Raw genomic sequence first — 27,674 nt, 5'->3', positions numbered from 1 at the left:
GGTGGTGGTGAGGCTGGTGGTGGTGGCTCCCCAGCTGATCTAGGCGCGACACAGGTTGCACACCACTGTTCGTCGGTCGTCTGCACTCTCAGTGAAAAACTGCCAGACCTTTGAGCACCTCGGCCTCTGCAGGGTGGCATGGCGCGAGGGGGCGCTTTGGGAAACAGTTGGTGGATTATTCGGTCTGGCCCTGCCTCTACCCCTGGAGACCGCACTGCCTCTTGCAACCTGCCCTGCTGCTGCCCTTGCCTCCCCCTCTGAAGACCTGTCCTCAGTAGGCGTAGCAAACCAGGTGGGGTCAGTCACCTCATCGTCCTGCTGCTCTTCCTCCGAATCCTCTGTGCGCTCCTCCCTCGGACTTACTGCCCTTACTACTACCTCACTGATAGACAACTGTGTCTCATCCTCATCGTCCTCCTCACCCACTGAAAGGTCTTGAGACAGTTGCCGGAAGTCCCCAGCCTCATCCCCCAGACCCCGGGAACTTTCAAAAGGTTGGGCATCGGTCACGACAAACTCCTCCAGTGGGAGAGGATTCGGAACCCTTGCTGCCCATTCTGGGCAGGGGCACGGGAACAGTTCCCGGGAGTCTGCCTGCTCCTCAGAATGTGTCATTTTCATGGAGTGAGGAGGCTGGGAGGAAGGAGGAGCAGCAGCCAGAGGATTCAGAGTTGCAGCAGTGGACGGCGCAGAACTCTGGGTGTTCGATAGATTGCTGGATGCACTTTCTGCCATCCACGACAGTACCTGCTCACACTGCTCATTTTCTAATAAAGGTCTACCGCGTGGACCCATTAATTGTGAGATGAATGTGGGGATGCCAGAAACGTGCCTCTCTCCTAATCCCGCAGCAGTCGGCTGCGATACACCTGGATCAGGAGCTCGGCCTGTGCCCACACCCTGACTTGGGCCTCCGCGTCCTCGCCCGCGTCCACGTCCTCTAGGCCTACCCCTACCCCTCAGCATGGTGTATTACCAGTAGTGCAGAAACAGAACGCTGTAATTAAATGTGCCGCTTATTGGCCTGTGGTTGGAGGCTGACTTCGCTTACGGAACGCACAGCAGAGCCCCAGGAAATAATTTTGCGCAACCCTGCTGTAACACTTAGCTGGCTGCGTATGAATTAGGAGGACAACTACCCCCAGCACAGACCCAGTACACTGAGGACAGTCACAGGCAGCCCAAATAGATTTTTTTTCCCAAATGTTTTTGGAAAGGCCTACTGCCTATATTCAATAAATATGTCTTCTGTCCCTGCCTCACCACTACTGGCCCTGGAGTATGTAAAATAACTGCAGACTGTTGCACTGTGGACTGGAATACAGCGGTGATGTAACAGCCAACACAGAGCCAGGAAATAATTTTGTGCAAGCCTGCTGTAACACTTAGCTGGCTGCGTATGAATTAGGAGGACAACTACCTCCAGCACAGACCCAGTACACTGAGGACAGTCATAGGCAGCCCAAATAGATTTTTTTTCCCAAATGTTTTTGGAAAGGCCCACTGCCTATATTCAATAAATATGTCTTCTGTCCCTGCCTCACCACCACTACTGGCCCTGGACTATGTATAATTACTGCAGGGCGCAATGCTCTGCACGGCCGATATACCAAAAAAAAAAATGTGCAACACTGCAAAAAGCAGCCTCCACACTACTGCACACGGTTAGATGTGGCCCTAAGAAGGACTGTTGGGGTTCTTGAAGCCTAAAATACTCCTAACACTCTCCCTATAGCAGCTCCGGCACCAAAAGCACTTTCCCTCCTCTATGTCAGAACGCATCTGTGGCGAGCCGCGGGAGGGGCCGATTTATATACTCGGGTGACACCTGATCTCGCCAGCCACTCACTGCAGGGGGGTGGTATAGGGCTTGAACGTCGCAGGAGGAAGTTGTAATGCCTTACCTGTCTTTCTATTGGCCAGAAAAGCATGCTAACGTCTCAGAGATGAAAGTGAAAGTAACTCGAACATCGCGTGGTACTCGTCACGAGTAACGAGCATCTCGAACACGCTAATACTCGAACGAGTATCAAGCTCGGACGAGTACGTTCGCTCATCTCTAATGTTGAGTAATGCTAGACAATGATTCAAACAACACAACTAAGTCAAATAAACAATGGTTAAAAAAGAATATTTTTTTTTTTGAAAGTCAGGTTTTCCCCTTTGCCCTATCAAGATGCTGTGACATGAACATGAAGAGGGCTCTGCATGCAAGACATCCCAGAAATACTGATGAGCTGAAGCACATTTGCAGAGAGAAATAGTCTAAAATTCCTCCCCAATATTTTGCAAACTTCATTTACATCTACAAGAAATGATTGGTGGAGGTGATTGATCAATTCAAGGGTTCACTTACTTTTTCTCCCTGCACTGTGGGTGTTTACACAATATGTTCAATAAAAGGCATAACTGGTACAACAGTTTGCATGTTATTAGTTTAGTTAGATTGTGTTAGTCTATAATTGTGTCTTAGATAACAATTTTATTAGTTCTCAATGTAGAAATCCAGGCAATTACAATGGGTTTAATTACTTTTTCTTTCAACTGTATGTACATTTGATTAAAGTAAAAAAATAATGAACTCAATCATTTGAAGTTTAATAAAGAGCAAAGCAAATATACGATAGATTTCCACAGATTTATAGAAATTGTACATTTTCTTCCCCCAAACATCCTGCTCACTGTAACATTGAATTTTCGAATGATACAAAATACATTCTCATTATTTGATAGATCAAAGGGGAATGACAAATAAAGCCTCTCTGTTAAATTATTTCCAAATATGTAGCGAAGGGTTTCATTGCCCCTAAGAAAGTGTAGATGGAAAAAATGCTAATCTGTACATCCAGACGGACGGCACGTACACAAAGTAGTCGCCTCATCCTGTTCTTAGGAGAAACATTTGTGTTCTCTTCTGCAATGCAGCGCAGACCATGTTTTTGTTTTACAAATGTGACATTGCTCTAATAAAAAAATATCCATTTTCATTTAAAACTTGATTTACCTTTATGCTAAGGGAAGAAACACATGCGTGCATGCGCTAATACGCTCGCCGCTTCGGAATATATAAGTGCATGAACCAGAGGGTTTTTTTTTTGGACTATTTAAACTCTGTGCTACTGTGTGCGAGATTGAAAAAAAAAGGCGTAAAGATAGGTCCTGCCCTATCTTTCTCGCACATAGGAAAACTACATGCAAGAAGGATAGGGCATTGAAATCAATAGTTTTGCTTCATCCTGTGATTTTCACGGACACATAATGGATCTAAAACACACCCATGTGTTGCTAAGTCCTAAGGGTGTAGCTAGGAAAGAGGGAATATCTCCCAGCTTGTAACAATCTAGTTCTGGGTTGGAGTCTCTTGTAACCGATGCAGATTGGTTTTATGGTCAGGGAAAGCCAGAGGTCGGTACATGGGTAGGAATTAGTTTGGAGTACAGAGGAGCAGCCAGGTAGCGTAGTCAGGACAGCCAGAGGTTGGTACACAGGTAGGTATGTAAGGTTAGCAGTATGGAGGAGCAACAGGTGGAAGAGCTTGACTACTGGCTGGGAGCACAGTAATCTCAAAAGGATGGGAGGTGCCAGGCCAGGTTATATAGGGTGGGCAATTACAAGACAGGGTGGAGCCAAGCAGCAAGTGGGTTAGCAGAAGCAAAGAATGGGAACAGGTTCAGCAGGAGAGCTGTTTAACAGGCTGATAGCTTACTCGGGAGAGCCGTTGCCTGGAATGCTGTTCAGTTGTGGAGTACCCCAGTAACCTTTTCCAGCTTGGTCAGAGTGTTTATAGTTAAAGGGGTTGTCCAGGATTAGAAAACTATGGCTCATTCTTCCTAAAATTGCAAACAAGCGAGTGCGAAAATGCCTCACATTGCTTCTGTGGATTTCTGATCCTCTCGTGCAAGTTTTACAGGCGACAGCAGACCAGAAGTAACAATGGAAAACCTCACATTGCATGGCATGCAAGATCCATGCAATGTATTTAAGGTCCCTTTGAAATCAATGGGTGCTGCGCTGCAAGGAATGTGAAAAAATGTTTTTTTTCCTCACAGCATCTTAGTTAGGGAAAACCTCATTTAAGTGTATGCCACAATTCGAAAGAACAGAGTTCATATTAGCGCTTCAGATTAGTGTTTGTGTGAAACCAGTCTTAGGGCTCATGTCCACGGGCAAAATAAGAATTAAAATCCGCAGCAGATTTTAACTCTTCTCCTGCCCGCGGATCCGCACCCCATAGGGATGCATTGACCACCCGCGGGGTAGATAAATACCCGCGGATGGTCAATAAAAGTGAATTAAAAAAAAATGGAGCATGAAAAAATCTGGACCATGCTCCATTTTCGTGCGGGTCTCCAGCGGGGACGGCTCCCGCGGGCTTCTATTGAAGCCTATGGAAGCCGTCCGGATCCGCGGGAGACAAAAATCAGATTTTACTCACCCGCTCCGTTTCTTCTCTTCGCCGCGGCGCCATCTTTTCTCAGTCGCGGCCGGATCATTTTGCTTCGGGCCGGCGCATGCACGGGGCACGTCACCGACGTCATCCTGCGCATCCGCCGAGCCGAAGAAAGAAGATCCGGCCGCGACACAGAGAAGATGACGCGGCAGCGAAGGAAGAATCCGGAGCGTGCGGGAGGTGAGTTAATTCTGATTTATTCTTATTTTCAGCGCTCATGTCCGCGGGGCAGGAGTGACACGCTGCAGATTCTCCATGGAGAATCTGCAGCGGATCTTATTTTCCCCGTGGACATGAGGCCTTAGGCCTCATGTCCACTGGCAAATTCTAACTTAAAATCTGCAGCGTTTCTCCCGCACGCGGATCCGCACCCGATAGGGATGCATTGGACACCCGCAGGTAGTTAAATACCTGCAGATGTCATTTTTCCCTTCAGGCGCGGGTCCCGTGTGCAGGAAAAAATCCGGACATGCTCTATTCAGGCGCGGGTCTCCCGCGGGGACGGCACCCGCACGCTTCTATTGAAGCCTATGGAAGCCGCCCGGATCCGCAGGAGACCCGCGCCTGAATTAAACTCACCTGCTCCGGGCGATGCATGTCTTCCCTTCTTTGCGGCCGGATCTTCTTCCTTTGGCCCGGCGTGCCGGCGTGCCGAGCACATCCGCCGGGCCCAAGAAAGAAGATCCGGCCGCAAAGAAGGGAAGACATGCATCTCCCGGAGCAGGTGAGTTTATTCTTATTTTCAGCCCTCATGTCCGCGGGGCAGGAGGTACCCGCTATGGATTCTCCATGGAGAATCCGTAGCGGGCCTGATTTTCCCTGTGGACATGAGGCCTTAGTGTCCATAAGACTGAAGTCTGTGATGAGATTCCACATCCAAAGACAAGTAGGAAACATTGAGGAGAGTATTCCCACATGTATGTGTTTCAGAATTTTTTTTATCCCCATAGAAATACATCATGTAAATGTGTAGCCGATTTTTCCAGTGCTCCAATTATGCCACGTGTGAATGCATCCTAATGTCCTCCACCATATTTTCTTGCCTTTGTTAAAAAAAATGAGGTAGGGTACAAATCTGGTGAGAAAATACAGCCTGCTAGAATTCTGTGCACTTTTGTGATGTCTCACAGGCTTTTGCCACCAGAGGGCAATCCTAAGGCAGTGAAGGAGAGAATTGTATTAGACCTTTGCAATTCTGATCTAGCAGAGGAAATTCTATTATATTATAGAATTTTCATATCAATAGTTTGTAAGATAAAATAGAATAATAATAACTTTTCTCTGCACAGCTGAGTCTACTAATGCTATGTTTGCATCTGTGCTTGGGGCTACATTTGGAGCAAAACATGCCAGACAACGTAGTGCAGCATGCTGAGCTATGTTGTCTGGTTATATACAGGTTTTGATCATGGCATTTTAGGGCGATTTTACTTTAGTTTTTGGACAACAGCAGGTTTCTAGCTCACCCCATCATTGTGATGGGTGATGAGGTGTGCTAAACATGGCAAGAAGGGAAGACAGCACTCGAATATCAAGTACATGTCTGTGAGGCCCCATTAAAGTCTATGGGAGCGTTTTACGGCAATTCAAAACACCACAGTAAAAAGCGCATGTGTGGGAGAGCCCTATGGGCTCCTGCAGATGACCGCGACGCTTTAACACTCGCAAGAGCGGGACATAATTGCCCTCTGAATGGAAAGCTGTCATGTCCTATCACAAACATAACCACGCTTCCTTACTGTGCATTTATGCGCTGCTGTGCCTGTTCACATCGGCAGCGGGACATCCGCAACATGTTTCAACAGGTGGGGCAGCTTAATTTGTAGGTGGGCCAGCCTAGCTAGTCCTCAGTGTTATCGAATAACACTGCAAAATTGCGCCGTTCAGTGAGCAACTACGCTCAGGACAAGGACATAGACTCCTATGGGGCCTGGGGTGCCCAAATATGCACAAAAATAAAGCACATGGCGTATTTTTTCGCCTGACAGAAATGCGAGTGATAAAATGCTCCATATGAGGGAACCCATTGAAATCAGTGAGTTTTAATGGAAGTGGGTTCTGCGACCAAATTTCTGCATGCAAAATTGCCTATGTGCAGGAGCCTTTAAGTTAAGCCACCAGCATACAGCAGAGCCAGATTCCACATGCGGGGGCCCGCAGAGGAATACGGCTATGACCCGAGCCGACGATCCCATGTGCCTGTCGTCTTTCTTCATAATCTGCACTGCAGATGGTCCACATGGCTCGCTGTCGGACATGCAAAGTACAGATTTTTTTAAAAACTCCTGCTTTTCCCTCGCTGCGATAATGCGGGCACCCGCGACCTTTCCCCAATGTCAATGTGGAACGGCCGTGGGTCGGACAACTTCCATTGACTTCAATGTAAGCTGTTCACATGGAATCAGCAAAAAAATAGAGCATGCTGAGATTTTTTTCCGCAAACAGATGCTCTATTGGTTTGAATTTCTGCGGATCGTCCTCGCAGTAGACAATCGTGGATTTTGCAATTCAAACTCGCTTGTGTGCAGGCGGCCTTAGAATAACATTTAGACTTATATCTGAAAGAAGCATTTTATGATTTACGGCGATGGAGTCCTGTACATTACAAATGAAAAGGGCATTACAAAACCGCATTCACAATCAGCAGTGACATTAAAAGCTGATTTTAGTACCTGCTGCCAACTGAAATTCTCCCAGGAATATCCTCAAAATTATACCAAAAACTGTATCTCAAGCCAGATGTTCTTGCTGCTTTTTGTCTTTGGAGAATAAAGTCGTACTATCTTCTTCTACATTTGTTTGTTTTATACCTACATAATAACTAGATAATAACTGTTCATATTCACAAACATTGGCACCCCCCATGCCATCCTCAGCCAATCAACAAAAAAAGATTTTGCTACGGTCTAATAACATTTAAATTGGGTAAACACAACAGTTATAAAACGGTTAAAAAGTTTCTTGCAGTTGAGATGATTCTGTTTTGTGGCGCAGCTGCGGTGCAGACAGTTGGGGATAGTAATTTAGAATTTGTCTGACCTTAGAAATTAGGGAACAGGTGAGAAAATATCACATTATTTACAGCAGATGAATAAAAACTAAGCGGAGTTGATTATAGCGCCGACTAATAATAATCACATTATACAGACCATTCTCTCTGTATGGACATGTGGGAATGACCTCTAATTCAGCAGGCTACCATTCACAGATTAGGTAGAAGGAACATTCATTGCATACAAACTAATGTTGCTGTATCCTGTCACTCACAGACCTATTATTAGTCATGGTGAGGCATGCATGGATATTTCTGGACAATTAGAGAATATGCAAACATATATATCAAGGGTTCACTCACGTGAGAGTATTTTGGCTGCATGTTAGGCTGGACCCACACAGGTGTATGTGCAAAAACACATGCGCCAGCAGATACCTCTACAGGGGAAGTCCCAATGGCATAGCTATAGGGTGGCAGTTGACACCTGGACCCTCAGCCAGGGGGGGCCCTGAGGCCCCCCTCACCACACTGTAAACTTGCAGTCCTTTCCTATAGCTATGCCATTGGGACTCCCCCTGGAGAGGCAAAAAAATCTGATCAGAGTTGAAAAGGTGAGCCCAACCACATGCTTCAAAACCCTATTAGTAGCAATTGATGGGATGCAGGGGAATAGGTTTAGCAGTTGCAAGGGTCACAGTTGTGACGTGGCACCTCAGCTTGGGAGGGCTCACAAGTCCCCCTTGCTACACTGGAAACCTCCGATGTTCTCCTTTAGTATACATGTCCTTCACTTCTCCGACCGCTCGCATGCTCTACGTGACTGCAGCACCTTAATCAGAGGCTGTCAGTGCATTTTCCTTCCCAACCATTTTTCTATCAATCTGATGCCTTAGAACAATAGAGAGATCCGCCTCTGATTAAGGTGCTGCAGTCATGTAGAACATGTGAGCGGTTGGAGGACTGAGTGGACCTATACATGCTGCAACACACAGTACAAAACAAATAGCATAATACACTTACCCCTCTGGCTTATCACACAATCTGCTCCAGTGTGGTCCCTCCTCTCTCTGGCTAGAATGGTTGTGATAAAACTTACATGACCTCTATGGCATCAGAGGACAGGGATGGGAAGGAAGGACCGGAGCTGAACAGATTGATGGGAAAGTGAGTATTGTAGTAGAAGTTTAAAAGTTTTACAGCAGAAAGAGGCAGTATAGCAAATGTGGGCTTAAGGGGCACATAATTACAGAAGAAGGCATAAGGGGGTGCATTATTACAAATGGGGGTATAATGGGCACATTATTACAACAGGCACAATAGGCGATTTATCACAAATGGTGGCATAATGCAGTGTATTATTAAAAATGTGTAATTCAGGGCCGCATTATGACAGAAGAAAGCATAAGAGGTACATTATTACAGAAGGAGGCAAAAGGGTCTTATTATTATAGAAGGAGGCATAAGGGGCACATTATTACAGATGGCACATAAGGGGTGCATTATTACAGATGGAGGCATCATTATAATAGAAGGGGCACAAAGGGAGAATTAGTACAGATGTGGCATAAGGGAGATAAATTATTACAGATAGGGGCATGAGGGAGAGCATTATTACTGTATGGGGGACATAAAAGAGGCGCTATTACTGTGTGGAGGGGACTAAAAGTGTCACTTACTGTGCAATTATTGTCTGAGGCACAATGAATGGGGAGATTGTGTAGAACTGTCAACAACATAGGGAGGATGTTAGAAAAGCAAGGAGCCAAAGATGTCCGTATGTCAATTTCTGCAGAGACAAGTTATGACCAGGAGAAGTTGTCATGGCAGCCTGGATTGAAAATAGAACAAACAAAAAACTTAACATCTTCATTCAGAGGGCAGAGGGAATATCATCTGTGATCACTGGCTACAGCGGTACTGTGGTCACTTATACAGTCTACAAAGTGCCCGTGTAGAGCTGGTATCTAATGCTTTATGGTCACTGTATGACTGTATGGGGTAATATTGGTCCTTGCATAAAGGTGTCTTTTTACCTAGACAGCTTTTTACTCTTCATTCTTTTAAAACTTTTATTGTATGTCCCAGTAGAGACTTGAGCTATTGGTCTCTGGTTGCCTGGCATTAAGAGAATATGCTGGAAAGGGAAGAGGGAGGCCCAAGCTGAAGTTTTGCACCTGGCTCAATAAATCTTTAGCTTCGCAACTCACCTAGACCTACATCAATCAAAACTATGTCAAAAGCTTTTTAAAATGGCAACAACCCTTTAAGTTACTACAGTACATGTCATAATAAACATATGAGATGACTGAGTTTATCTACAGTCCCGTGGAAAGCCTAATGTAACGATATATGCCCAATGACCAAACTCTTTTTTTTCTGATAGACCTAGCTTTATCATTGGTTTTATGCCTACGTCAAATCACATTTTCTGCATGTCATGTAAATGTTGTCCATTTATACAAAAAGTTCAGCTTTCCTTAGCATGTATTGGTCTTTTAGAAAGAAATTGTATCTTTCATTAAAATGAAATTATTTAATATGCTGTTCAGGTGCAGAACATGTCACAATCAATAGAAGTGTTGAACTTGCGCACACAGAGGGATTTCCAGTATGTGCAGAAGATGGAGAATCAGATGAAGGGCCTTAGGTCCAAATTTAGGCAGATTGAAGAAGATCGTAAAACGGTTCTGACACGTCACTTTCAGGTAAGAGTGCCATTGGGACGAAGGGTTAACACTAGAGATGAGCGAACACGTTCGGCTCCGCCCCTTTTTCGCCCGAACACCGAACTTTGCGAACACTTCAGTGTTCGGGCGAAAACGTTCGGGGGCCGCCGTGGCAGCGCGGGGGGGTGCGGCGGGGAGTGGGGGGGAGAGGGAGAGAGAGAGGGCTCCCCCCTGTTCCCCGCTACTGCCGCCCGCGCCGCCGCGCATCTCCCCGCCCCCCGGCGGCACCCGGACACTTACGCGCGAACACTGCAGTGTTCGGCAAAGCCGGTGTCCGGGTGCGGATGTGTCCGTAACGGACACGTTCGCTCATCCCTAGTTAACACTCTTACTGCTGTCTACATGTAACTCATTTGTATCCATATGGAAGCTGTAATGTAATTAATGTTTGCAAAGTAACTAATATCATTGGTGACAGCTCTGTCATGATTGACATCACTTAGCCTGTTCTTCATCTTGACAAAACATTATTAATAATATCCAAAAATAAAGACGATATAAGAGACACAAGTTTCTAGTTTGTCTTCCATGTGGAGCATTTTAATATCCTGTTTAGTCCTCTTTTTGTGTGCTCATAGGGTTTCTCACCTATTTTTGCGTGGATCCCTTTTATGATGCAATTCTACATAGTTAAAGAGGTTGTCTGAGCTGATAAAATGTGGATAAAGCCAAGAACTGTGATAAAATAACTAAACAAGGTATACTCACGCATGTAACCCTTTCCAATCCAATTTGTATCCTGGTTTTCCTAGGGGCTTACTCCTTTTTTGCCGTTATACAACAGTGCTATCTGCTGGCTATAGCCAGTACTGCATGAGGTGACACGTTGGATAGGCTCCGACAGCAGAGAGACTTGCAATATACAGTAAGAGAACCCCGACAGACGTCTTCCAACATCAGAACTGTACAGCCTTAAATTATAATGTCTTCAGACGTCAGACAGTGGATTGGAAAGGGTTAATATTGCACCCCTCCAGCACAAATGACTGCATACAAACAGCGTGGCGACCCGCTACAGTCAGAGGGGCTATAAAGACATGAATCTTTTACACAGACTGTAGGAAAATTGCAGTATGTCCTATTCTGGTCCAACTTCTTGGAGGACAGTCACCTATTTAAGTCAATGGGTGCACAAAAAAGCACATCACACGCGGAGGAGATCTATTTACTGATTATTGCTAAGCGATTCTAGAAAGATAGATTATGCCTCCTTCAGTTTTTTTTGCATGTGCAAAAAATCAATGAGACACGGAACACACACAGATGTAAAAAATGGTTACATGCAATACATGCAAAAGTCACATGGTCATACACATACATTAAAATTGGTCTATTTTTCATGCTCTGAAATTGATCAAAATCTTGTGAATAATACTTAAGCAAGGGCCAGCGAGTAAGACTAGAGCAGGGGCACTAGAGTGGTGGTGGGGGGGGGGGGGGGGGAGTTAAATAAGTGAATTTGTTCATTTTGTTATTTTATCACAATTTCTGGCATTAGCCACATTTTTATTAACTTATTTATTAACTCAGACAACCCTATTACAATTCCTCTGCTTCCAATTTCCTACTGTGCTGCATAATGAGATACAGTGCATGTGCAGTTTTTTTGCACTCTCCACAATAGTAATAAGGACAACAAATCCCTGACATATCACCAATTTTAACCCTTTCCAATCCAATGTCAGCCTTCGTCCAACATTAAGATTTTCCTGCATAGATCCGATCCAGGACAGCGCTCCGATGTCACACGAGGGCTGACACATGAATACTACAGTATACAGAATAGCGCTCTGATGTCAGAGGCTATTCTGCATATGTATGCTACCGCATACAGAAAGCATTCCAATGTCGGAAGCTGTTTTGCATATGTTTGCTACTGTATACAGAATAGTGCACTGATGTCGGAGGCTGTTCGGCATATGTATGCTGTAGTATACAGGACAGTGCTCCAATGTCAGAGGCTGTTCTGCATATGAAGCACTGTCTTGTATACTGCAGCATACATATGCAGAACAGCCTCTGACATTGAAGCTCTGTCCTGTATATTATTGTAGAAAAATCTGCATAGCTCTCATCCAACATCGGAGCTATGCAGGGAAATCTTAGTGGTGGACAAGGTCTGACACCAGATTGGACAGGGTTAATTTTCAGAAATTTGCTAATAAAATCATCATGACAGCTCATTTTATGCATTTCTGTTGAGTAATTCCAAGGAATTCACAATGTGCTTCCCCACCGAAAATAAACAAGAGCTGGGGAGTGTGCGGGTGGCAGGGAAATTGGATTAAAAAGGGTTAATGCCTTCCTGGATGATGATCTGACCATACCGAGGCACCTATCTATATATTTTAAATATAGAAAAAAGAAATTAAACATACGTTGTACCAATATCAGTAGCTTTCAGTAATATTAGTGAGTGGCTTCTAACCAATACCAACATTTCACTAACAGAGATAGAAAGCTTATTGTCAGGTTGTGCTGCTGGGATCTGCTGTTCTATAAGGGTTTCCAGTAGTACAGCTTAACAGGTGTGGATTAATTGAGCTGGCAGGGTGTGGATTTCTCCCGCCAGCCAATCCCCATGGTCTGCTGCTCGTATATATCAGCCTCTCTGGCTAGAGGATGCTGGCTTTCCTTCACTCTAGGGTTTTGCTTTCTTGCATGCCTGTTCTGTGTTCTGTGGGTCTGTGCAGGTGGCCAGACATGAGGTATGAACAGTCCTGTTCTGTGGTGCATGCAATCCCAGGTGTGTGTGAACTGCGTCCTGTCCTGCTTTGGATCATTTTCCCTCCTGGGTGAGTTAGGTTCATAGGTACCAGCGTGGGGCCATCCCTATTGGGCCAATCGCTCTGCATGCAGGCAGGTTTCATGTGGAAGTTGTCTCGTTAGAGTAGGGACCCACAAGACAATGAGGACCCTTGTCGGAGGGCTGATATAAGTGACTTGGCCAATTCACGAACTAATACCTCATTCATTTATAGCTATTCCATCTGGTAATGTGTACAGGTATGCTTGGTCATGGTTTGGTCATCAGTCCATATATTATGTCTGTCCACGAGTATCGCTTGCAGTTCCATAGTTCATGGATGAAGGAGAAGGTGACAATCATAGCCACCAAGAAGGGGATAACTTCTGAAAAGCTGGAAGACTCTTCCAGTGCTGCAGAATATCACTGACTGCGGCCACACAAAAACAGATCAGTCCATGGAGACACACCATGGTGATGTGAGCAACTGCTTACTGAATGCTCACGTGTGACTGTCTGGCTGGGTATACAGAAGCATAAGCAAGGAGAAGATAAGGTTAGAGAGTACTTATGCTGCCATACTATGGGCATGGCCACTATGTGAGGGTTCTACGAATGCAAAAAGGACATTTTACGAAATTAATGAATGTTCCGTCATCCTGTCTAATTCTATGAAACCTGAGATCCCATTACAACATTTCAACTAATCTCTTACTTACAGGATCTGAAGGAAAAAATGGATGAACTCCAGCCACTAATTCCAGTCTTAGAGCAGTATAAGACAGACGCTCGGCTGATCACACAGTTCAAGGAAGAGATCCGGAATCTTACCGGCATTCTCACCTCCATCCAGCAAGAGATTGGAGCATTTGACTACGAGGAGCTGCACCAACGGGTCCTGGGCCTGGAAACTCGTCTTAGAGAATGCATGAAAAAACTGAGTAAGACTGGGATTTTCTTATTCGTTGGATACATTTGTTTTCTGTAGCTACTGCTGATACTTTGTCCTCAGAATGTTTCAATATGTGTTGTCTGTAGTAAAATGTAAATTGTTAAATCATTGTGGTTTTTATAGAGCAACTTTCATCAAGGCAGTTTAAATGTGTCCCATGTATCCAAACTGCATCATAGCAAAAGATGTCTTGTTGCCAACCAATCCGACTTCAATGTCCATTATATAATAATAATCTATAACAGTTTTGGAAAATTGAAACAGGAATTCAGCTTGGTTGATATAGTCATCATGACCCTTTTTATACGACAGCTTTGATACATGAGGTACTATGTTGAAAATGTATTAATTGTTGGTAAAAATGGGGTAAATTGTGCTAAATGTATTGAAATTGCACATGACATGATATATGGTGTAGCTATAATAGCTAGACATGTTAGACATATCTCTCTTCCTTGTACCGCCTCATAACTAAAATACATATAAGTACAGTATTTTGCACAAAAAGGGCAAATGACTAAAGAAATATGGCACAACTAGCCTTAGCTATGCCCCTTTTCTTTTGCACCCATAAAGAGCAATCAGCTCTCTTGCCCATAAAATGCTTCAAAATAGCACATGCTGCATTTTTTTGCGCTCGCATATTACGCAATTCCTCCATTCACATGTGAGCAGAACTGCGTAAATCAATGTATTTGATTTCCTGCAAATTATCACATATCACACATGCGTACAGATCATGTGTAATACACGGTAATCATACTCTCATGTGAGCCCAGACTTATACTACTGAGGTAAAATGAAAACTGCGCTGTGACTGGTTGCTATAGGCAACAAAGACAGATTTACTTTAAGACAACTTTCATGAGTGTGGTGCTGAGCTGTTTTTCCATGGCCAAACTGTTAGTTTGTTACTTTGTCTACTCCATTGTTTGGTTCAATTCCTGCAAATCAATGTCAGACCTCTTAATAAGCCTTGCAACAATGACTGGGAACTTTGAGCTAAAGTCAGAATTTAATTCCTAGTCATTGTTATGAGACTTGTTAATAGGCCTGACATTGACTTGCAGTAATGCTGCCTTCCAATAGGTGGCGCTGCAGAGGTATTGTTCCATCTTCCTATTTACATATTTCCCAGAGGAGCATATATGACCTTATAAGTCTCTTTATGCTTTCTAGGTGCTCTCCCTAAAGAGAAACTATACCCTTCCCAACCTACATCATAGTCTTTTCACTAGCCAAGCCAGAAACCCTACTGTTAACTGGTGAGGGAAAAAACCCTGAAACAGTCTGTCTGTTCATGGTTATCTTTTCCTTCTGGAGAAGATTCTAGCTTTGGCTCAGAATTCTCAGTCATTGTTACAAGGGTTATTAAAAAGTCTGACATTGACTTGCAGCAATTCTCCCTTCTAATAGGTGGCACTGTAGAGTAATTGTTCCATCTCCTCTTTGGCATATTATTCCCAGAGGAGCATGGATAGCCTACTAAAGGCCCTTTTTCACACGACGATTATCGCTGAAACGTCCGCACGACTGAACAAACTGATAACATTTTGATAACATTATCTGGCCAGCAGAATTCCATTGTCTTCTCCTGACATGAGTAAACAATGTACTCATTATGTATGGAAGACAAGCACAATGAGTACATTGCTTACTCCCCTCAAGTCGGTGAGCTGCTCAAAAGACTGAACGATTTGTATTTAAATGGAACAAATGATGGTTTTTATGCAGGCTAAAAACCAGCAGCCAATGATAAGTGAACAAATAGTGCACGGCTGCCCGCATTTACACATAACGATTTTTGCACACTTTTGGCTGTTTAAATGAATTTTGAACGATAATCATTGTGTGTAAAAGGGCCTTAAGTCTACTAACACCTTCTAGGTGCTCTCCCTAAGGGGAAACCATAGCCTTTGCGACCTATGGTGAAATTTACAGCACAACATTATATTCTTCTAGGTAAATTTTTGTCAGTAATACCTACTGTATGGTCCAAACTCATATAGTACTCTACAGGTTATTACAAAGAAAACAAGAAGTAGCATGACAGAATTCACATCTCAAACACAGGAGAAAACCGATGCAAGAAAACGGTTATCTAATTATACAGACCAGAGGCGTAACTTGAAGCTTCTGGGCCCCAATGCAAAACCTGTAACAGGGCCCCCAACTATAATGCTTTATTCATAGTACTGGGCTCCCTATATGGAGAGGAGAGGCCTTATGGGCCCCTTGAGGCTCATGGGCCCGGGTGCAACTGCATCCCCTGCATCCCCTATAGTTACGCCCCTGGTACAGACTGTCAGAGCAGGAAGGAGCCAATGAAATACCACTGACAACAGAATACTGAATATGGGGTTTGGCCTTGACAACCCTAACAGAATCATGCTGCAAAAGGTTTTACTTTTTCTCTCCTGCGAGTAAAAGGACATTTAACATCCTAAAACTCCTAGAAAATGTGCACTTAATAGCACTAGTCTCAGTAAACCTTTTTCAAAGCACGTTACCAAAAGAATACTTTTCTGTTTCCAGGCATCAAGTTATTGAATTCATTTTGCATTTAGCATTGGTAAACCTAAGGAGCAGCATGGCTGAACAGTTCATCTATTGTCTCTGTTGAACAGTTATGATTGCTCTCCTATGAAATTGCATTAAAACTTTGGCACGTCTACTAAAGGCACCGAAGAAACAAGAATCCTGCTGTAATAAAATAGACATGCCTACTTAATTTCTGTACACAGCAGGAGAGTAAGTGTTTAATGGTTATAGGAGACTGTTTGAAAGACCTATATTTTCTAAATATCTGTTGTCATTACACAAGGTAGAAAAGCGCTTTATACAAGGGAGGGGGTGGCAACCGCAATTTAATCATTAAAGTCTTGTGCTGCTGTGCTCAACCTGCTTGCGTGTTCCCAGAGCTTTGTGGAGAGTCTTCCATAAATGAAAGCAGCCACCAAGATAATCAGTATTATTTTACACAAATTATTCTCTATTACTGGCGGCCTGTGGGGAAAAGGACAAACAATAAGCAATGCCTTGTTTGACTTGCTGCCTGTGGTGATGATTTTAAAGCAGTCACGTATGTAGAAGAGGCCAGGGCAGATTCGCTGATGAGGTATTTTATCACTAGGAGCAATTTAGTAAATGCAAATGTCTGTATTCTCATTCACAAAGGGCACTGATGACTGCAGTAGTTTATTTGTTGCTGTTTTTATACTGTAATTTCACAATGCTATGTGTTTGAATTCAATGGGGAACATAAAAGTTCCAAAGAGCAAAAAAAATAAAAATACAATAGGAAAAATAGTATATAATTACCCCATATGGTTTTCAGTAGAAGACATCTAACTATACATATGACGAGATGCTCATTGAACATTTTGTATGGCAAAGATAGTGTGATACTTTGTAAGACAGAAAAATCTATGTGATGTTCAATAGTCTTTTAGAAAAAAAGTAAAAGTGTAGTCAAGGTGATACTTTTATTGGTATTAACCAGAAAAAAATAGTGTTTCCCAGCTTTCAGAATACAGAGACCCATTCATCGGGCCTGAAACAAATGAAGCTCTGAAACAAAAAGCATTTAAAAGTTAAATCAAGATATTGTACAATGGGTGAAACATCAGATAAACCAGAGCAATAAAAGATAGGATTGTGGAAAGTCAAAAGGTGCTGAGTAGGATCTAGAGTCACTGATGGGGGTGTGAAGTGTCCATATAATGGGTCATAAATAGAGATGAGCGAGCATACTCGTTAAGGCAAAATACAGAGCGAGTATTGCCATTTTCGAGTACATGCCCGCTCGGGGGCCGGCGGGGGAGAGCGGGAGGAACGTGGGGGGGGGGGGAGATCTCATGCTCACTCCCCCAACTCACCGCTCATCCCTGCCAGCCCCCGAATCTTTTCTCACGAGTGGGCATGTACTCGAAAATGGCAATACTCGCTCGAGTATTTTGCCTTAACGAGTACGCTCGCTCATCTCTAGTCATAAAGCCAGGAATTTAAATTTAGTCTTTGGGTCAATGATTGGAAAGTCCTTATCAGTTTGAATTCCCAGAGTTTAACCTCTCTGTCCTTCTTAAACTGGCCATTGAGTAGTAAGACTTTTAAACCTTTCACACTGTGGCCCGATCCACAGAAATAGCCCCCAAGCTTCTTTGTTATTGCATGTGGAGATTCATCTTGGACTGTAGTCTTTGCTTAGTCCATCAGGACACCTTGTACACCATATCATGTGAAACAGGTTGTTGTTGTGTGATGGCATGGTGGTGAGAAATGGTGACAGAGGCAGCTCGATATATCAAAATAGACTTTACTGAACAAAAATATTCTTTTAGGACTCTTTCACACAAGCAGAATAGTTCTGCAAGACATACCTAAAGACACAGCCTTATCTGCTGCCATGGATTTCTACTCCATATCCCTGTGTATTTCTTCTCTATACCCCCAGATATGCATGCAGATTTTGGTGCAGAATTTTCTGCGTCCTGAAGGCTCAGTGACACGGGTGCATCGGCACCCGTACACCGGCGCCGATGCGCCCATGTGACTGACAGTTAGAAGACGGCCGTACCTGAAGACGGCCGTCTCTCTCCAGCGCTTATCATAGAACACATGACTGGCAATGGAGCCGGTCACATGTTCTTCCTCCCGACTCTGCAGAGAGACGGCCGTCTTCAGGTACGTCCGTCTGCTGGTGTCAGTCACATGGGCGCATCGGCGCCGGTGTACGGGTGCCGATGCGCCCGTGTGACTGAGGCCTTAGGTGTATTTTGCAGAAATATTCAGCTCTTGTGAAAGTTCCTTTACATTCTGTCCCTTCATAGGAGTATTGATGTACTTAACCTTTAAATCAATACTCTGCGTCTTGGTCTCAATCTCTTAGCATAGTAGCTAAGGCTGAAAAAATACATATGTCTATCTAGTTCAGCCTATTACCCTCCAGCTCCTCCAAATGTTGATCCAGAGGAAGAACCAATGAAGTACAAGCCAATTTTCTTCATTTAAACTCTTAAAGGGATTTTGTCAGCAAAACCCCTTTTTTTGCCTGTGCCCTGCATCCCTGTACATTCTAACCTGTGCAAAGAAAACAGTTAAAAAACAAAGTACACTTACCTAATTCAATTGCATTTCTTCCCTACCTTGTTTACATGGTGTGTGAGGGGTCATCTCCCATCTGCACCTGCGCGCTGTGAAAGGGGGACACATGGGCACTCTCCGTTGACTCTTCGGGACGTCACAGGTTAAATGCGGCCAAGCCAGTCACTTATATGACGTCATATAAGACCTCTGAGGGACATTCACATGTTTTTTATGTTTTTTTATTTGACACTTTTCCACTGTAGCCGGGGCATCCATAGCAGCCAGAGTTACAGGAAAAAACATCCTGTGTAGTGACAGTAGGCACTGGCAAAGCTGATCAGGGTCTGTAGGACCCTGCAGCTCTGCTGTAGCAGGGAATCCCCGTGGTCACGTGACTGCCGGCTCATGTAGTGGAAGTTATACTTCCATTTTCACTTTTTAGTACATAGTGCTCATTGAGCTCTGTGTACTAAAGAAAGGAGGAAGCAGAAAAGGGTTAAAACCCACTTCTCCCCTCTCTTCCGGGTTATCAGCTGTGACTAACAGCTGACAACCGGACATGCTCCTGCTTGATTGCAGGAACAGGGGCTTTAAACCTGCTGCACACTTTTAAAGTCGGTTGGGTTTAAAGCCCAGGACCAAGCGCTGTAAATTTGCCGTGCTTGGTCCTAAATGGGTTAAGGAAAAAATCCTTCCTGACTTCAAATCTGACAATTGGAATAATCCTTGGATCAACAACCCATCTGAAGTAATTAGTGACTATAATATATTTACACTACCTGGCATAACCCTTCAACAGCCATACCGCACTGGCCGGTACATTACCTCTCCAGGTCTCCAAGTGGTAGCAGTAAACCACATGTTACCTCGGGCCTTCTTAATATATGCTCAATCTATATAAAATTTGTAGACACACTTCGAAGTGGTACCAGTAAATCTGCATATAGGACTCTAACCATAATTTCCCTTTTCCTGGCCAGGTTTCTTTTGCAATCATTCTGTGAAAGCTCATTAGCTGCGCATATTTAGCATATAATAGGTACAGTGCGCAGAGGTGTTATGTATCCCTCACCAATATTTTGCCATCTAATATATGCACAGAAGCCTTTCCCTAAAATTTACACTTTTCATGACTTATTATGATCAGACACTAACCCATATTTCTTGGAATTAACTATCAGAACACTATAGTACATACGCAGAAACCTCATCTGGTTATTGCTATCCGTGGCTTGATCACAATAACATGTATAACTCCAAAGGCTTAACACTTAGTAGCATCTTATAGGTCATATATTCATCACTAGAATTCTTGACTTTTAAAGTTCGGAATCTGGACATCATCTGACAACATGGGAGGGGTGAGTAGCCGTATATGCTGAGCTGCAACATATGCTGTATGTTTACAGACCTACCAGAGTAAAAGCCAAACTTCACCTGCCAGAAATGTAAGCTTGTGTCTCTATTGGAGGAAAAGGTGCAAAGTCTTCAGGAAAGAATAACTACATTGAAACTCATTAAGGAAGATAAGGATTTCTTTGATAGAGCAGAAGTAAGTCTTCAAAATGTTGAAGAAAAATACATTTTCAGTGTACCGGCAGAAGGAGCGGAAAGGAAGCATGTGACCCAAAGGAGCAGGGGGATCAGGAATCAGCCAGCACCCATACTGCTCGGGAACTGGTACCAGGTTCTCACGCAGAAGAATAACGAAGAGGTACAACAAGAAATGACTTTGCCCTCAAAGAACAGTCTAGTAAGCACTCAGAATCCTCTTGAATGGAGAAATAGAAGTGTTGTGAAGAAGAAAAGGAGATGGTTGTGGGGGATTCCTTATTGAGAGGAACAGAGGCCGCTATCTGCAGACCTGACATAACCTCACGAGAGGTGTGCTGTCTTCCAAGTGCACAAATCAAAGATAGGCTATCAAGACTCTTTAGTCCCACAGACTCACCCATTCCTACTTATACAAGTAGGGACAAATGACACTGCAAAAAAGTACCTTGCAACTATCTGCAGAGACTTTGAAGACATCAGCAGAAAAGTGAAGGAACTAGGAGCACAGGTAGTTTTCTCATCCATCCTCCCAGTGGATGGCCATGGAATAAGGAGATTGAACAGGATTCTAGAGGTGAACAACTGGTTATATTGATGGGGCTGCCATCAAAGATTTAGATTTCTAGACCATGGAATGAATAACCTATATGATGGACACATTGTTAAAAACGGGTTGCACCTTACAAAAACAGCTAAGCATATATTTGGTGGGCGCCTTTCTTCACTAATTAGGAGAGCTTTAAACTAGAACAATATGGGGAGGTAAGTGAAAGGCCAGGTAAAAATATACAGCTAATTATTACAATTGAGAACCTTGCTATTAGAAGTAGAAAAAAATTCAGACGGAAAGTAGAGAAACAAGAGACACCGATCACAAACGAAAATGTTTCTACACAAATGCACAGAACATGGGAAACTAACAATGGGAATTGAAACTCTTAACACAGGAAGAGAAATATGATGTCATAGGCCTCACAGAAGCTTGGTAGAATGATGCACATAATAATAATTATCTGTATTCGTATAGCGCCAACTTATTCTGCAGCGCATTGAATGCATGGGGGCTCAATCAGAATGGGGTGGGGTGGAGGTACGGGGTCAGGGAATGTACATGATGAGCATAGTTAGAGGGCAGGGGACTAAAATCAGGGGAGCTGGTATGCTTGTTTGAAGGGGTGAGTCTTTAGGGCATGTCTGAAGTTCCGTGCGTCAGAGATAATCCGGATGTTCTGCGGTAAAGCGTTCTATAGGGTCGGTGCTGCTCTGGTGAAGTCCTGTTGGCGAGCATGTGAAGTTTGTATAAGGGGGAATCTAGTCGAAATGTGTTGGCAGAGCGCAGCGTGCGGGCTGGGTGGTGTATGGACAGGAGGGGGGTGATGTATGGTGGTGCAGCACCATGGAGAGCTCTATGAGTGAATGTTATAAGTTTAAATTGAGTTCTGTAATACATGGGCAGCCAGTGCAGCGACTGGTATAGTGCAGAGGCATCTGAGAAACAGCTGGACAGGAAGATGAGTCCAGCTACCGCATTTAATATGCTCATGATTGGAATACGAGGCTTGAAGGATACAATCTTTTTATAAGAAACAGACCTAATAAAAGGGGGAGGTGGTATTGCGTTGTATGTTAGGCAAGCATACATCTCCACAGAGATTCAAGCTTCAGAGCATGGTAGTTCTGTAGAAACTGTTTGGGTAAGAATACAAGGAGAGAACAACAGAAAGGACACTATTGTAGGCATTTACTATAGGCTGCCTGGACAAGCAGAAGATATGTACAAGGAAAGACTAGAAGCAAGGGGATGAAACTAAAATAGAGAGAGGAGACACAGACCAGATATTCAACAAACTTTTTTGACAGTTTGGGTGATCAATGAGTGGAACAGGTTGCTATGAGAGGTGGTGAGTTCTCCTTCAATAGAAATGAGGAAAAGAAAAAAGGGGTGGTGGAGCAAAATCCATATGGTTGTGTGGGTGAAGAATAATTAAATATGAAGAATAGGATGAGGTAGCAGTGGTAGATGTGCCGCCTACCAGATGATGCTCCATCTAGCTGGATGTGAATGGACAGGAAAATAGAACAGAAAGACTGGTAGTGATGGTGAGCTTAAATAAGTAGTAGCATTCTGGTGAGAAAACTTTGCCTTTTATTAAATAGAGTGTGTGGCCAGCATGTGAAAACATGTTTTTGGGGATAACCCCTTGATCAGTTAAGCTGGTAAGAGTATACAAACTTAGTAATGCATATTGGAAAACAGAGTTGAAAGCAAAAAGAAAAAAAGGAGGTTAAAAAGTTAGTAAGGAAAAAAAATATATATGAAAGTTTAGATGCAATTATAAGTATATAAATGTGTAACGCATTAGTATATATAAAATATAGTTGATGTATATGCATTAGAAAATGTCTATATATAAAATTTTATGAAATAGATGATATTAATTATTTTCATAAAAATGAACGTAATCATAGAAAAATAAACATAGTCATAGTAGTTATTGTAAAAACTGTACACAGAGACATGACAAAGAAGTGGTTAAAGCAGTGTAAAAATGAAATATAACACAATGGTGACTTCCTCTCCTTCAATGGCAGTCTTCAAACAGAGGCTGGATAGACATCTATCTGGGATGATTTAGTGAATCCTGCACCGAGCAGGGGGTTGGACCCGATGACCCTGGAGGTTCCCTCCAACTCTACCATTTTATGATTCCATGAAAATATGCCATGTCCCTTTCAGGTAGTCCACTAGGGGCTCGCTGCTGGTCTCTTCCTTCTTTTTGTACTCCTAGAGGCTGCTCCATGGAATCTTTGTGGCCTTGTGGATCTGCTCACGTATAACCAGTAGATTGTATTCCTGTTGGAGGAATGTATTCCTCAGAGATGACAGATGTTGTTTTCTGTCTTCATTGTCTGAACAGATCTGGATGTGTATCAGAGCTTGACTGTAGATGATGGACTTCTTTATGTGACACGGATGAAAGCTGTTCCATCCTAGATATGCTGGATGACCTGAAGGGCACATAAAGGAATATACAATATCTAAAGAAGAGTTTTTAACATCACCTAAACTCAAACTTTTAATATAGTTATATATTACTAAATGAGAAGTTTTAGCTGTAGCTGTATACAGCAAACTGACAGCCCCTATACAGCACACATTGTATAACATATTACTGATAAATACAGTAAAATGGGTTACTTGGTAAACAATAAATTAACGTTTGGGAAATATATCTAATTATAATGCATGATACATTATCTAGATTTTCTTCATCTCAAATTCTGTAAGTTGTCCATAAACTCGTGCCCATTCACAGTTATGTTGTGTAATAAGGATTACAGATGTAGCAAAGTTTAACTTAAGACTTAACACATCGAAATAACTTTCTGTGGCACATTTATTTGCCTTTTTAATAACTTTTCAATTGCTTTGTTGTGTTAAGAAAAAAAACGGCTTAAGATAACCTGTCATAGAAAGTTATCAAACTCAAGTTAAACTTTGCTGTTAGAGTAGCTCAGGGACTGTGTGCAATCAAGAAACCAATGCTGATCTTCATACAGAAATGTTGCATGGAAGTAATGAAATGTCATGTTTTCATAGCTCTCATATTTTCTCTTCTAGCCTGTGGAAAGCTCATGAAGATTACTGGACCTGTTACAGTGAAGGCATCTGGGCCACGGTTTGGAGCCTGGATGACAGATCCCGTAGCATCTGAGAAAAACAACCGTGTATGTACTTGGATTGTTAATAAACAAGGAGCACAATGCATTAAAGAGTACAAATACTATATATCTTATACATATAAGTGCTGTAATCATAATTTCTCTGCTCTAACACGTGTCTTACAGAACATATGAAATCTGGAAGCTCAAGTAATAGGATCACTGAAGGAAATAATAGAAAGCGCTTTTCGATTTTTAATGAAATGATGTTTTATGTGCTCATCCATATGTAGATAGAATATGAAAAGCAGGAATAGATGCAAATGCATATTGAGGTATGAGGTAATAAGAAATGTATCTGTTTGCTTGATAGGTCTGGTATATGGAAGGATTCACAACCAGCAAAATAGTCCGGGAGTACAAGTCACTGGCAGATTTTGTCACAGGAGCTGAATCCAGGACTTACACCTTACCAGTTAAATGGGCTGGCACTAGTCACCTGGTTTACAATGGTTCACTCTTCTTCAACAAGTATCAAAGCAACATCATCATTAAGTATAGCTTCAATACAGGAAAAATCCTGGCACAACGTAGCTTGGACAATGCCGGTTTCAACAATGTCTATCCTTACACCTGGGGTGGCTATTCTGACATCGACTTGATGGCTGATGAGTTTGGGCTTTGGGCTGTTTATGCTACCAACCAGAATGCCGGGAATATTGTTATAAGCCAGCTCCGACAAGACACATTGGAAGTTGTTAAGAGCTGGAGTACAGGATACCCCAAAAGGAGTGCTGGAGAATCCTTCATGATTTGTGGCACATTGTACGTCACCAATAACCATCTCACAGGTGCCAAGGTCTACTACTCATATTCCACCAAGTCCTCTTCATATGAGTACATGGACATCCCATTCCACAATCAGTACTTTCATATATCAATGCTGGATTACAATGCTCGGGACCGTGCCCTCTATGCCTGGAACAATGGGCACCAGGTGCTCTTCAACGTCACGCTTTTTCACATCATTAAAACAGATGGTGATGTGTGAATTGCAACTCAATTTGCCTTCCACACAAGGTCCCTTGCTCATCTTTCAACAATCTTTTGCTCATTTACTGGATTTGCTTAATTTCGTAATGTTTCCTACTGGTCTACGGTGTCTACGTTTCCTTTTATACCCTTTTCTTTTTTTGTCAGTTATTTCTTTCTTGTGTGCTTTGTGGTTAAATGTTTTTGGCAGCATACATACTGTTGTGCCTGGGAGACCTACCATATCCAAGACAGTCTGATGTTCAGAGGAAGCAAATTTACAAGTCAATCACACTGGTGTGGGTTGGATTATAAAATAGAAGAGAAGAAATTGGCATTCACTGTAGTGTAAGAAAACATCAGTCAAGTAATCCACATAGAAAAGTACAGATAAAAAATACATAGAAGCAGATTACCTACATCATACAGTTACATTCAAAGTACTTAAAAAGGGGTTGTACCAACACTTAAAATTATCCCCCATCCCCTGAATGAGGGATAACTTTTTGATAGGTGGGGCACCGATCGCTGGGACCCCTGCTAATCCTAAAAATGTGGGTCTAAAAAGTTCTCATGACAATAGAATAATAGAAGGGCAGTCGAGTACGCTCACCTCCACTCCATTAATTTCAATGGGACTTGCCAAAAGCAGCAGAGTTCAAGCCCTATGCTTACTTCCAGCAGACCTAAATGGAGGGGTGGTAAATTTGCTGGACCGCTGGTACATTCATGTGGGAATCTTTGGGACTCATATTCTCTGGATTGGTGGGGCCCCAATGGTCAGATCCCTACCAATCCGAAAGTTATTCCATTTCCTGTGGTTATGGGATAACTTTAAATGTTCACCCCTTTAAAGTAGAAAACTTAGTTAACAATATGTAAAGTCTAACAAGAACACCATCTGTTTCCCAGAAGACTTTTAAATACATCACATATCAATTCAAGCCATTGTTGCAACTTTGCCACTGCAACAACAGCATCCATAGCCAGTAGAATGGCACGTATTCCGAATGGTGATGTGTAAGACAGAAAGTTGAACATCTATTTTGTCTCCACTAGCATCAATATTATAAGGCCAGAATAGTTTAAAAATGAGAAATGGATACTGAAAAAATAAAATATATAAAGCATCTCTTCTTAATTTGAACTAGAATTCTTTCTCACAGGTTGTATATTTTATGAAATAATTATATTTGATAGATTTTAATAGATTGCACATCAACTTAAAAAGTCTATATTATATATAGTTTTAAATATTTTAAATTTGGGATGTTGTACGTTAGTGAAAGCCTACAACATACGAGTCATAACAAAAATACAAGTCAACACAACTAATCAGAACCTGACATTATCTGCCAATAATTCATGAATAATATGATCATTCTAATAAATACATACTGTACATATGTAATATATACTGTACATACAAAAATAAACCAGATGGATGATATTGTGGCACGTCCAGGGTTTACACACCACAGCAGATTATATTTTGCAAGGTGGGAGTAAGGGTGTGTCACTGACTGAAATGATGGTTCAATTGCAATCTTGTAAGATACTAATTACCACTATGAGATATCAAAGGGTTAATAAGCTGAGTCGTCCCCTTACTCCTTTATCATATCGCTGAATAGCTAGCTGGCAGGTCTAATTATCTGTAATTATTAAACCCTGGAGCAGCCTCTACTAATAAGTCATAACGATGGACAATTATTTGGTCTATTAATCACGCAGACTCTATTAATGCATTGAGCCTATGAGCGAGCAACCAGTTTGTGATATTAATTTGCTGACTACAAAAGAAATATAATTTGCAAAAAAAAACCCATCCGGTTTTAACGATCGAGAAAATCAACGCAGTCTATGAAAAAATTCCCTTTCTTTTTTTTTATTAAGACGGTTGAGTTAGGCTACTTGGAAATGTTGCTATTTCCTACAACTTTTTTCTGTATCTTCCCTCGTTAATGTGTTTCGGTGTATGCATATACACTTGCACTTGTGTTTGCCTCTGTTTTTAATCATGTATTTTGTATTCTTTTTGTTTCTCTAGATGATCGTTCTCTGCCTTACTCCATTTATGTGCTCATTCATCAGCACTGTATGTTTTATATGTACTTTGTGTAATTTATGCCATAGTTAAAAGTCTATCTTTAGGGAACTCCTTACAAGCAAAAGTTTCAGGATATCCCTATGCAATAGACTGTACTAGACAGTTTTCCCAAATACTGTGATTTGCACGATTTGAGATGTATTTATATTAATACATTTTTTTGAAGAATCTCAGCATGTAACATTGGTAGACCATTACCTGATGACTCAATAATGTACAGTGCTGTGTAAATGTTTTAGGCAGGTGTGGAAAAATTGCTAAGATTTTTTTCTTCAAAAATAGAAAGCATCTGATTGACTCCAAATGTATTCGGCAGCAGGACAACAACCCTCAAATATTCAGCCAATGTCATTAACAACTA

The 27,674-nt window shown here is 42.4% G+C and overlaps 1 protein-coding gene across 1 annotated transcript in view; it reads left to right on the top strand.

Annotated features, from left to right (window-relative positions):
- The window catches only part of OLFM3 (olfactomedin 3), a 117,163-nt gene extending 91,941 nt beyond the window's left edge, over positions 1 to 25,222 (top strand). The window contains exons 3-6 of the mRNA XM_066594992.1: positions 9,995 to 10,150; positions 13,639 to 13,858; positions 24,131 to 24,237; positions 24,545 to 25,222. Coding sequence (XP_066451089.1) covers positions 9,995 to 10,150; positions 13,639 to 13,858; positions 24,131 to 24,237; positions 24,545 to 25,222 — 1,161 coding nt within the window. The remainder of the gene's footprint in view (positions 1 to 9,994; positions 10,151 to 13,638; positions 13,859 to 24,130; positions 24,238 to 24,544) is intronic.
- Positions 25,223 to 27,674: the final 2,452 nt, after the last annotated feature.

Source organism: Eleutherodactylus coqui, chromosome 3, assembly GCF_035609145.1.
Source record: "Eleutherodactylus coqui strain aEleCoq1 chromosome 3, aEleCoq1.hap1, whole genome shotgun sequence".
Taxonomy (NCBI): Eukaryota; Metazoa; Chordata; class Amphibia; order Anura; family Eleutherodactylidae; genus Eleutherodactylus; species Eleutherodactylus coqui.
The sequence above is the reverse complement of the archived record's forward strand: the minus strand, read 5'-3'. Positions and strand labels throughout refer to the sequence as shown.